This window comes from Sinocyclocheilus grahami, unplaced genomic scaffold (genome assembly GCF_001515645.1).
Source record: "Sinocyclocheilus grahami isolate Dianchi unplaced genomic scaffold, SAMN03320097.WGS_v1.1 scaffold457.1, whole genome shotgun sequence".
NCBI classification, from domain to species: domain Eukaryota; kingdom Metazoa; phylum Chordata; class Actinopteri; order Cypriniformes; family Cyprinidae; genus Sinocyclocheilus; species Sinocyclocheilus grahami.
The window spans coordinates 199583-212651 of NW_015505636.1; the positions used below are offsets into that span (position 1 = coordinate 199583).

Consider the following 13069-nt stretch of genomic DNA (forward strand, 5'->3'; position numbering starts at 1 on the left):
TACAGTGGGGCAAAAAAGTATTTATTCAGCCACCAATTGTGCAAGTTCTCCCACTTAAAAGGATGAGAGAGGCCTGTAATTTTCATCATAGGTATACCTCAGCTATGAGAGACAAAATGAGAAAAAAAGTCTAGAAAATCACATTGTAGGATTTTTAAAGAATTAATTGGTAAATTCCTTGGTAAAATAAGTATTTGGTCACCTATAAACAAGCAAGATTTCTGGCTCTCACAGACTTGTAACTTCTTCTTTAAGAGGCTCCTCTGTCCTCCACTCTTTACCTGTATTAATGGCATCTGTTTGAACTCGTTATCAGTATAAAAGACATCTGTCCACAACCTCAAACAGTCACACTCCAAACTCCACCATGGTCAAGACCAAAGAGCTGTCAAAGGACACCAGAAACAAAATTGTAGCCCTGCACCAGGCTGGGAAGACTGAATCTGCAATAGGTTAGCAGCTTGGTGTGAAGAAATCAACTGTGGGAGCAATTATTAGAAAATGGAAGACATACAAGATCACTGATAATCTCCCTCGATCTGGGGCTCCACGCACGATCTCACCCCGTGGGGTCAAAATTATCACAAGAACTGTGAGCAAAAATCCCAGAACCACACGGGGGGACCTAGTGAATGACCTGCAGAGAGCTGGGACCAAAGTAACAAAGGCTACCATCAGTAACACACTGCGCTGCCAGGGACTCAAATCCTGCAGTGCCAGATGTGTCCCCCTGCTTAAGCCAGTACATGTCCAGGCTTGTCTGAAGTTTGCTAGAGAGCATTTGGATGATCCAGAAGAGGATTGGGAGAATGTCATATGGTCAGATGAAACCAAAATAGAACTTTTTGGTAAAAACTCAACTTGTCGTGTTTGGAGGAGAAAGAATGCTGAGTTGCATCCAAAGAACACCATACCTACTGTGAAGCATGGGGGTGGAAACATCATGCTTTGGGGCTGTTTTTCTGCAAAGGGACCAGGACGACTGATCCGTGTAAACGAACGAATGAATGGGGCCATGTATCGTGAGATTTTGAGTGAAAACCTCCTTCCATCAGCAAGGGCATTGAAGATGAAACGTGGCTGGGTCTTTCAGCATGACAATGATCCCAAACACACCGCCCGGGCAACGAATGAGTGGCTTCGTAAGAAGCATTTCAAGGTCCTGGGGTGGCCTAGCCAGTCTCCAGATCTCACCCCATAGAAAATCTTTGGAGGGAGTTGAAAATGCGTGTTGCCCAGCGACAGCCCCAAAACATTACTGCTCTAGAGGAGATCTGCATGGAGGAATGGGCCAAAATACCAGCAACAGTGTGTGAAAACCTTGTGAAGACTTACAGAAAACGTTTGACCTCTGTCATTGCCAACAAAGGGTATATAACAAACTATTGAGATGAAATTTTGTTATTGACCAAATACTTATTTTCCACCATAATTTGCAAATAAATTCTTTAAAAATCCTACAATGTGATTTTCTGGATTTTTTTTTTCTCATTTTGTCTCTCATAGTTGAGGTATACCTATGATGAAAATTACAGGCCTCTCTCATCTTTTTAAGTGGGAGAACTTGCACAATTGGTGGCTGACTAAATACTTTTTTCCCCCACTGTATGCATGTCCAATAAATCATTATCATGCAAATATTTGTGGTCGGTAAGATGGCTCACTAAAACACAGCCATACAATCAAACTTCCTCACGACATAACATTTTGTGGAGTCTCACTCTACTCATTCGATTGGACAAACTCGTTCCTGTAGCAGTGGTTGGGAAACATCTGACTAAGATACTGAGCTCATTAACAGTGAACATTCAAACACGCAGAGTCCTAAAAGCCTGCGGTGGAATCTATTCTCCTGTCCATCAGCATTGGCACTGTTATTGAACCCAATGAACAATGACTGCAACACAATGCTCTCTCACCAGAGGACATCCTGATAAGCTGAACAAATGGACTCGGGCGAAACTCATAGTGCCAAGGCAAATATTTGCTGCGGCTGCAAACACGCATACACACATACTGCAGTTTTAAAACCCTCATATATGCAGTGGGCACACTGCCCAAGGCAGCCCCCCATATATGGAGGTGGAATGGGGGGTTTTCCCCTGAGCGGGACGGGCCGGTGGCTTTGGAACAGGTAATGCAGTGTGCTGACTGCACTGCGCCAAGGAGAGAAAGAAAGAGGATGGAGGGAGGGTGGAAGAAAATGAGTGGGAGGGACAGACGTAGAGGGTTATGTACCCCACTGAGGAAACTCGATGAGAGGAAAATTCAGCCACTGCATCATTTCCCCATGCAGCTCTAATCACACACTGTTCAGCCCAGCTAAGAGCCTGGAGTGATTTTCGCCTGTGGACATATTTTAATGTCCTTCCTTCCCTATCTCTCTCTCTCTCTCTCTCTCTCTCTCTGAGCTGATGAAACACTCAGGACAGATAAGGGCCAATTGGAAGTCTGGTGTGTGTATGCAGCAAATATATCACTCGGGCAATCAGTGCTCAACCGAACTGCAGCTCTGTTCTGCTCTCCTCAGCGTGAGCGGGGCGGCAGCACATGCCCTCACACGCTCACGACAAACTCTGCACTCGGATCTGATGTAGCAGAATATATTTATCTAAAGAAAACTGTTCTTAGAGTTTGAGACACTAGTTTCCATGCACTTTCTTGTTCTTAGACAGGTAAAGTCTGTCTGACTGACAAACTCAACCCATCCCTCGTTATGTTTTATCTGAAGTGTCAGTGCTGGTCTGTGTTGAAAACATTGAAGAAACCATTGGAAATGCGCATAGACTTTGTAATCAGAATTTCTGTCCATCCAAAAGTAATAACGCCACTGAAAAAGTGCTTAAACCAGCCTAAACTTGTGGTTTTATAGGCTCAGGTAATGCTCACGATCCCAGCAAGGGTAATAAGGTCTTGTCTAGCGAAACGATTTTACATTTTCTAAAAAAAAAAAATTATATACTTTTTGATCACAAATGCTTGCCTTGCACTAGCTCTGCGATGTGAGAAATTACAGATTGTTTCACTAGATAAGGCCGTTATTCCTTGAATGGGATCACGTAGAGCCCTTTGAAGCTGCATTGAAAATGCAATTTGAACCTTCAACCTGTTGGTCCCCGTTGAAGTCCACTATACGGAGAAAAAACTTGGAAGGTTTGAGTTATTTACACTGTTAAAGAGTTGGATTCTCATGCTAAACATGGCCAAAGTTTCAAAAAAAACATTATGAATGTAGAACAGAGTATTTCTGTGTCAAATATACTCCTTCCGTTTTGTACAAGTTTTTTTTTTCGAGCTTGGCTCTCCGTGACGTAATGAAGGGTGGAACTCCTTATATGGGCATTTCTCCTGGAAAAGCGCGCCCATGCACACACATCGCCCAGAGCGAGAGCAAGAGCGTGCCAATCAACACGCTTCATTCGGCTGCACTGAACGGGACTTGATCGAGAAGAATGTCTCCAAAGAAGTGTGTTTTTGGCTGTAAGGGAAAAATAACCTTGTTCAGCTTACCAAAGAACCCAGCGTGACGTGAACAGTGGATGTAGTTTGTTGGTCCCCGTTGAAGTCCACTATACGGAGAAAAAACCTGGAAGGTTTGAGTTATTTACACTGTTAAAGAGTTGGATTCTCATGCTAAACATGGCCAAAGTTTCAAAAAAAACATTATGAATGTAGAACAGAGTATTTCTGTGTCAAATATACTCCTTCCGTTTTGTACAAGTTTTTTTTTTCGAGCTTGGCTCTCCGTGACGTAATGAAGGGTGGAACTCCTTATATGGGCATTTCTCCTGGAAAAGCGCGCCCATGCACACACATCGCCCAGAGCGAGAGCAAGAGCGTGCCAATCAACACGCTTCATTCGGCTGCACTGAACGGGACTTGATCGAGAAGAATGTCTCCAAAGAAGTGTGTTTTTGGCTGTAAGGGAAAAATAACCTTGTTCAGCTTACCAAAGAACCCAGCGTGACGTGAACAGTGGATGTAGTTTGTTTTTCCGGGGCTGCAACGGAATTTTGCAAGTGTGTTTGTTGACAAATGCTTTATAAACAAGGCCCAGTTCGATGCTGGATTTGCACATCGTTTGATACTGGAAGACGGAGCTGTCCCAGCTATAAAAGATCCTGGTCATGATTCAGAACTGCAGACGGTAAGTGAAACGGCATCAAATGTCTGTTTTGTTGGCAATCAGGCAAGTGCTCGTCACTCTTTAGCTCCGCCCACGGCGCGCCTCCAGGAGCTCGGCTGTTTTCGGAGAGAATCGGAAAGCTGTATTTTTCTCTATAGGTTCAACATGAGTTTGGGTGAAACTGTGTGTGTTATGTACCCTTTCATTTCAATTCAACTGAAGAAAGAAAGACATGAACATCTTGAATTACATGGGGGTGAGTAAATGATCAGGAAAATTTTATTCTGAAGTGAACTACTTTTAATTTAATTAAATGTAATTTTTTATTAAATTCAATTAATTTTATTTTATTCTAACTTTAAAGTATGTGAACCGGAAGTTGCTGTCGAGTTTATTTCAGTGCAGTGACGTATTTCCAGCTGAAACGGAATATTGAATAGAGGGTGTGGTTTTAATTTTTGCGCTCCTCCTCTCTGTCTCTCACTCATAGCAACTTAACGGTTGGAAGGGGTGTGTTCAAGGAAATTCCTGCCCAAGCCGTCAAACTGACATCATCAGAGAAGGAATGCCATTCCAGAGCAGAAGTAAATATTCAGATTTTGATTAAAGATTACCAAGACAAACAATTTTTTTCAACGGATTAATTGTTCATATCAAGACTAGCAATGTGCTCAAATAAAGTAAATAAAGTCAATTTTGATTTCATGCGGACTTTAAGGCCGAAAGTCGACTGTTGGGCCGTCGTTTAGACTATTTCAGTCTAAATTCCATACTGCTGGACCGCCATCAGTGGCTTTTTTCAGCAGATTAAACATGTTGGCAGTGAAGCCCATTGGTGCAAGAGATCACGCTGATTGGCTGTTCTCAGCAAACCGGTGCCTAAGAAGACAAACTGAAGTGACAAAATCTTGCTTTAAGCAAATTCTGCTTTATGTAAGGTTTGTACATCCGCAGCCCTAGCTCTTCCAGTTTCCCATTTTAAATGATGAAGCCTACTACTAAATACCTGCAGGTATGGAGGATTATTTCCTGTCACGCAGGTGCAAAACATTCATACTACTAGGCTGTTGGCTGTAGTCTTTGTGGTGTGTTCAAGCACAACTTTTCGGCTGAGGCGAAACCAATATCGGCTTTTGTTGTCACTAGGGGTGCTCAGATTGATCGGCTACCGATCACTATCGGCCGATAATCACGTTGGGATGATTGATCGGCGGTCTCCAAAAAGGCCGATCTAAAGGGGTTTGGCATGACATGCATCGGCACTGTCTCAATCTCTGTCCGGCGCGGGTGAAATAATTATAATGCTGAAGGTGAGTGTCACATCATCAGTAAAGTTTATGAATTGCATTACTTTTTAATTCTTGCCAGTGTTTAACCATTCAGCGCTCGTGCGCTCTCCTGTAGACCGTGTGCTCATGCACACTCGCAGCTCAGTTCACATTACTCCGTTTGTAGTGAGCACGTGGTGTGTATTTTTCCCGCGCTCATGTTAACAGATTAATAAAGCACGAATACTGCACACGGCTGATGTCCAGCAGTGCGTCTGTAGCAGTGCAGAGATCGTTTCTGCACCGAGTCTATTTTTAAATGTTTTGCCACTTGCTTGAGCAGTTTAATATATAAATCTAAAGTAAATGCAAAAGTAAAAAGCATGTGTTGCTTATATTTATTGTGTTTAAACATGTCTGTGAAAGATTGTATTACTGTACTGTGTAAAAAAAGAATTGCAATGCTGAAAAAGCATTTTCAGTGACAATGTTTGGATTTGAAATAAAAATATTGGATAAATGTTGTGTTTGTGGTAAACAGCCACGGATCAGTAGTGGACTCCTGTGTGAAAGCACAGTCCGTGCTGCTTCCCCTCTCACAAGAGTCACCTAAGAAGGGAATTCCTTACATTTTAAAAAATGAAATTCAGACCCCGAATAAATGTCTAAAAATCCTGATTGGAGTATCACTATAAATAGTTACAAATGATAAAAATAAGGCTTTAAAAAGATCGGTATCGGTGATCGGTATCGGCACATACTGCTTTCAGTGATCGCGATCAGTGATCGGCCTTAAAAACCATGATCGAAGCACCCCTAGTTGTCACTAATTCTTTGATGATGGTTTGGTTTATCTGGGCTTTTATCGTCCTGGCCAAGCTGGTTTTCAGCTTGTATAGCTAGCTAAAGTGTGCCCAAAACCCCTCTAAAATCAGCCAACAGACCAACCTAACCAAGAGTGGAGACAAGTAAACCAGGCACTTTTCTCAGCAGGGACATATTGAATATTTTACAAAAATAAATCAAAAACAAAGTGTCTCATGCTCTAGTTAACCTGATACTTGCCTCAAACAAAACTCCTGAGTTTCTTTGAAAGACATGATGCAACTGAACTGAAAAATCTTCACAAATCCAGTGATTAGTTTACTCCCAGCCCAGCTTAACAAGCAAAATTACCCCAGTCAACCAGCTTCACTACAAAGTCTGTTGGCATGTCCGAAATCACGTCTAAGTGGGTACTACATTTGAATATTGAACTTACTTGGAAACCATTGAAAAAGTTAGGATGTACTATATCCGCCATGTTGATATGGTCATACTCTTTTAGTGTACCATTTTTTGTATACTAAATACTGTAGAGAAGTATTTGATTTGGGACACAATGGATGTTTTTTTATGGCCAAAAAGCTAGCTAACTAAAACTGACACATATAAACCACTCTGACCTTCCCAATAAGGACATTCATATAGCTAAACTTCCCCAGGTTCAGCCACAAACCGCCTTGAGCCTTTATACTGTATTATATTACAGAGCGTGTAGAACTGGGAATCACATTTGAGGGTTGAGTGGTCCATGTGTGTAATAGCAGTGTGGCAGTGATGTAAAGTCCTTCTCAGCTCAAACAAGGACATGGAACCCAACCGGTCTGGCTATACTCAAAACATGCAAGTCCAGTCATATGCATATATATACATATACATACACACACAAACCACCAGAGATTGTGTTGTCAACTGTGAGCCCTGAGGCGTAGCCTGTGAAATAAAACATTAACCTCCACTCAAAGACACAAGACACAGTCCTCAGCAGTGACACATATCATCTGCACTGCTCAAAACTCACAAGGGCAATGAGTACACACATGCACACACACCCTCACAGAAGCAGCAATCTTGTGACGCACATAAATATATTAATATTAAACACTCCCCAGGCTCAGTTTTCAAATTGCAGAGGGATTGAATCTCATGCTGATTATGAGTTTGTAATTGGGTTTAACTCAATCGCTGGCTCTCACTACATAAAACGGCACAAACATAGAGGTGTCACTGGAGCTTCTATAATAGGAAACATCATCGTAATAGAGGTGGCGGCTTGTGTGAGTGACTGTGACTTTGCATTTATTTTGTTTGTGTGAATGTGTGTGTGTGTATTTGTTGCCTCCAGCACTGCAGTTCCCGATAGTCGGTAGAGGTCACCAACCTCAAGGCACTATCACACCTCGTGAAGTGGCAGTAATGTGGGCCCTTGCCACCCAATGTCACACTTTTGGCCTCTGTGACATGCAGCATCTCTGTTGACAAACATTGTAGGCTTAAAAATATGGTCAGTCCATTCAAATTATTTAGCTAGCACAGGAACACTGCATTCAACTATATAAACCACAGTGAGTTTGTCTGTCGATTCATATTCTCTTTTTAGGCCCCTAAATGTGCACTAAATGAGTTTTAAATTCATAATACGGCCATCACTTTGTTTTTAAATAATAATAATTCATTGATTAAATAATATTGTCTTAATTTATAACTGTTACTGGGTAATGCACAAATCATTTCACATAATATTTTACTGTTAAATCAAACAAGAAATTAATAAATAAATATATTATAGATTTTTTTTTAGAAAATGGTTAGAAAGTGTTAACTGCAATATAAACAACAACATTATGATTTAAAATATGTACAAAAATCATTTGGAGAGTAAATCCTATAGCAACTGAAATGAGATTTAAGTTTATGTTATTCAGCAAGGACACATTAAATTTATTAAATGTGAGAGAAAATACATTTTTTTAAGTTACAAATGATTTAAAATAAATTCTGTTCTTTTGAGTCTCTTTTTAGGCCCCTAAATGTGCACTAAATGAGTTTTAAATTCATAATACGGCCATCACTTTGTTTTTAAATAATAATAATTCATTGATTAAATAATATTGTCTTAATTTATTACTGTTACTGGGTAATGCACAAATCATTTCACATAATATTTTACTGTTAAATCAAACAAGAAATTAATAAATAAATATATTATAGATTTTTTTTTAGAAAATGGTTAGAAAGTGTTAACTGCAATATAAACAACAACATTATGATTTAAAATATGTACAAAAATCATTTGGAGAGTAAATCCTATAGCAACTGAAATGAGATTTAAGTTTATGTTATTCAGCAAGGACACATTAAATTTATTAAATGTGAGAGAAAATACATTTTTTTAAGTTACAAATGATTTAAAATAAATTCTGTTCTTTTGAACTTCCTATTCATCAAATAATGTATCAGTTTCCAAAGAAACATTAAGCAGCACAACTATTTCAACATTGCTAATAATAAGAAATTTTCTTGAGCATCAAATCAGCATATTAGAATGATTTCTGAAGGATTATGTGTCCTAGCTTTGCCATCACGTGAATAAGTGACATTTTAACATATATTCAAATAGAAACATAGAAAAAAAGTATATTTACATCAAATAGATACAGAGACTGCTTTCAAAAACATAAAAAACTAACCAACCCCAAACCTTTGAACAGTAGTATATATCAAAATGTCACTCAGAAAAAGATAAAATACCAATAATTAATACAACTGAAGTAGTTGTTAGGTTGAAAACGCAATGAAATCAAAGAAGGCAATCAGTAAATAATATTGGCCAAGTGTTACTTATGCATACTTCTGCAAACAATCAATGATTTTTTTTCATCTTCGTACCCCTCAGCTAATTTTCATCTCAGTAAACGAACATGTATTCCCCACAGTGAGAACGCTTTCAAATAAACACATTTGAAGAATTCAGCGGTATCCAGAAAGGAATGGTGTGGCGAGGGCATATTTCAGCACTCATTAGTAGCGTTAGATCATTAAATTTCAATAACATGGCTGGCAAGCAGGCGGCTGGCGGGCGGCACGCGTGAGGAACTCTCAGAACCGATGGGCCGAAACTAACGTTTCTCCATTAGAAATGAGAAAGGTGACGTAATGCATGCCAGTCAAGGCTATAGCGGGGGACAGCCAGAGCCACATGAGATCACATGCACCGGTGTGCAGAGGGTTTGGCAGGAAAAGAGCTCAGGGAAAGACCTGAGCGACAGGAATCCACCTCAGAGTCAGGCATTGAGCTTTACCACAGAGCAAAGCTTCATCACAAGGCCTGAACAGAAGCATGCCATCATGTTTGTAAGAGGAAAGACCAATGCCGTGCTGAAAAATTATGCAGTCAACTCAACAACATTTGTCATTTCAGGTACTGCGAGACAAATTCTTTTGAGAACCACAGTCATTCCTTTTTCCTTTTCGAAACATAATGGAGGCTTAAAGCTTGTTTGTTTGGACATGATTAAAATTAAAGGTCTCTTTCTGTTTTGTTCTGAATACATTACCTGATATATAATTTGCTTTTAGTCCCGAATGGTTTAACAGTGAATAGGAATGGAGCTAAATTTAACAACAGGTTTAATACAGTGAGAAAACAAGAGCGAGAGAGAAACTGCGAGAGTGTGAGTGACGAAAGAATGGAAGAGCAGGAGAAGGACAGGAATGACAGTTCCTGGTGAACACTCATAAATCCTGGCAAATATGTGAAAGCATTCCCATGATACGGCTTTGTGTCACCACAGCAGTGTGCTTTCTGATGCCTCAGCACTTCACACACACTTAATTTAGAGAGAGAGAGAGAGAACATTTCAATCACTGTGATGGATTTCACACAAGCTTATTTGTGTTTCACATCAACAAAGTAGCCCAGAGAAAACTGGACAAGAACACACAGCAATGAGATTATATATATCCATCCATTCATCCATGCGTCTATCCACCTATCTATCTATCTATCTAATTAAACAGGTCACTGAGATACTTCTTCTGGTTGGTCATCTTTAAAACTGCAAAACAAACCCAGACAAGGTCATCAGGACTCCTATCTCTCTTTTTATCATCTACCTACTTAAATACCTACTTTCTTATTTATCCATCCATCCATTAACCAGACCCAAAGACATAAACATTAAAGACTCAGGACCATACAGTTCCTCAATCCTCATAGAGGAAGCAGCATGAATTAATCTAAATTTGACTCAATTCCACAGAGCCAACAGGCCACCAATGCAGAATCTCACGACTAAAGATGACCAACTCCAAGGAAACCAACACCAAGAGGCACAGACTGCCTTTATGGCGTCACATGGGCGTGAAAATGGGCAATCAGAGCACAGAGTAGCCAAGGTAACAGGTAGCTGTGGAAACAGCGGAAGGTGCAGGACCTATTCATCAGCAGAAGAACCAAGCGTTCAGTTCAGAGAGAGCAAGACGCCTGGACATAAAATAAAGAGGTAAATCACCCAACACCAGAACAAGATTAGACCAGACACAAAGTAGAGAAAGAAAAAGACCTCTCAGTCTATCAGGCTATTTGTACCTCTCCTTTTCTCTCAGGTGAAAACAGCCAACAAGAAGCGTTGGTATTTTTGGAAACAAATGGCCAAGTACAAATCTGACGGCAAAGATTTCTTTTAACACAAAACAAGGAGCCTCTTAAAGAAATATGTCAGTTTTGTTACTTCTTACTGGTATGTGACACCTTTAAATAGCACAGCTACTTTTAGCCTGAGGGCGACTAGAGAACAGAATATTGTTTGAGTGAGAGCCCTTTGCTTGTTATTTAAAAAGAGACCGAGTTGCTTTTCCTAGCATATATCTCCCTCTCCTCCCTCTCCCATCTCTATCAGCCTCCAGGCAGGAAATTAAAAAGACTTCCTCGAAAAAGAGCAACAGAGAGATTTTGATGTTGAAAATCTAATTTTCATTCTGTTCCTGTGCTCCAGTAAGGTCAGCGAGGACGTCAATTAGTCTAAGCAGCCTCTACCCTCACCTTGCTGGATCATTAGAAGAGCAGCCTGGGCACACTAGGAGATTCCTTTAGCCTCAAGCTACTTTTCTGAGAAGGTAGCACCTCTTGAACTGGCATGCACAACTGGGCCATTTTTAGAAAGCACCTGGTAACACTCACCTTCAGAGCGCAGAAGATGCACGAGTCCTCCATGCACTTGTGGGTGTTCAGTTGCCGGAAGCTTCGGCGGAAGATGTCGAGATGCCAAAGGACCTGTGGTCAAGAGAGCAGAGGGGTAAAGTCAACTGGTGAACGCAGGTGAAATTCAACTGTTAAGTGCCCATTAACAGAAAAATCTCATAAACAGCCCAAATTTTCCAGAGAAACCACTGCCATTCCTGTTGAAAATACCAGCATGTTGTGTTTTGGATGATGTTACCCATGTTGAGATGCAAACTTTTTAACTAGCTTCACCAGTAAGACGTCATTGGCTTTCTAGCTTCACCCGAAAGAACATGGTGACTGACCACTATTTTTTGGTGGTGAACCTCATGGTGGTCCACCTGCTAGACCATCACCAAAGCTGAATGGACAAATACTACCCAGCAGAACTAGCAAAAAAAAAAAATATTACAAAACTGCAAGTGCAATACTGAAGAGTCATGCAACGGCAACACAAAAATGACAGGTTTTACACGTTTCCATTGTTCAGAACTAACAAGAAGGTCCCATTCCATCCCAAACTCCATTAGTCTGGCTTTTCAGGACACCCATGCAAACAAAACAACACTGAACACACCACATAGACAAAGTCTCCACTTTTTGGGGGGAAATTATTTTCTTAGTTGACTCTGCACAGGAAGCTGGGAAGCTTAAGTAATTTAACATCGAAAAGATGACAAACTTCGCCTCTCACTCACCCCCAGGGCAGGTTTTCACATTACACAAAACAGCCCAGAGGCTTCCTGGCCCCGTTCCGCAGCGCTCGGCCAATATCTGCACAATCTTCCAATCCTCTAAATAAATACGAGCCAGTCCTGGCTGCCGCTCTCACTCTGATCATCTGCCAGCTGTCCACTCTGCTTAATCCTTTCGGCAGACCAGCCGTCCCGGCTCCGGCAGAGTTTCAGACCGCCGGCTCCCGGTAGAACGAGAGGTAACGGGGAAGACGGAGAGGAGGAAGGATGGAGCGGAAGACAGCAAGAAACTGAGATGTGAGGACACAAACTGTTTGGAAGAGAGAGGTGCGATCGCACATGAGGAAGAGAGATGGAGAGAAGGAAAGGGAGGGGGGAAGATAGAGCGAGAGAGAGAGATATGGAGAAGTGCGTAAGAATAAGAGCGTGTGTGGAGCGCAGAGGGGGAGATTGCTGCAGAGATATGAAGCTATGAATTACCGAGACCGAACATGCAGTACACGCTGCGGATCAGAGTTGTTTGGAGTTCACTTGCCCCGGGCATGACTCGCACTCATCATATAGAGCGAGATGTAGAGAAACTGCAGAACTAAAGTGGAACAAACAGCGAGACTGCACCTTTGCCCGCAAGCAAGCATCTGGACCCGAACACACAGACACACCTCACCGATGATCAAAGCTTTATCCGTTCCTAATGCTTCCACCATTGCCAACTGGGCCCGAAAACAAACCCATAACATCATCATCATCATCCAAAACCAGGCTTATACACACACGCAGACCACACACATAACAGATCAGCATTGTTCTTCAGCAAAGCAACAAAAAAAGACAACAGTGCAGAAAAGCTGCAAAATCTCACTGTGTGGAAATCAGTTCTATCTGCTAACAATGCAGGAATGCCACACTCAGCTTGGGAAGCTGTGCTTTGTGA

At 41.2% G+C, this 13069-nt stretch overlaps 1 protein-coding gene across 1 annotated transcript in view; it reads right to left on the bottom strand.

Moving 5' to 3' along the window:
- usp54b (ubiquitin specific peptidase 54b) overlaps positions 1 to 13069 on the bottom strand; it is a 141738-nt gene that overhangs the window by 52490 nt on the left and 76179 nt on the right. Inside the window, exon 3 of the mRNA XM_016234699.1 lies at positions 11399 to 11491. Coding sequence (XP_016090185.1) covers positions 11399 to 11491 — 93 coding nt within the window. The remainder of the gene's footprint in view (positions 1 to 11398; positions 11492 to 13069) is intronic.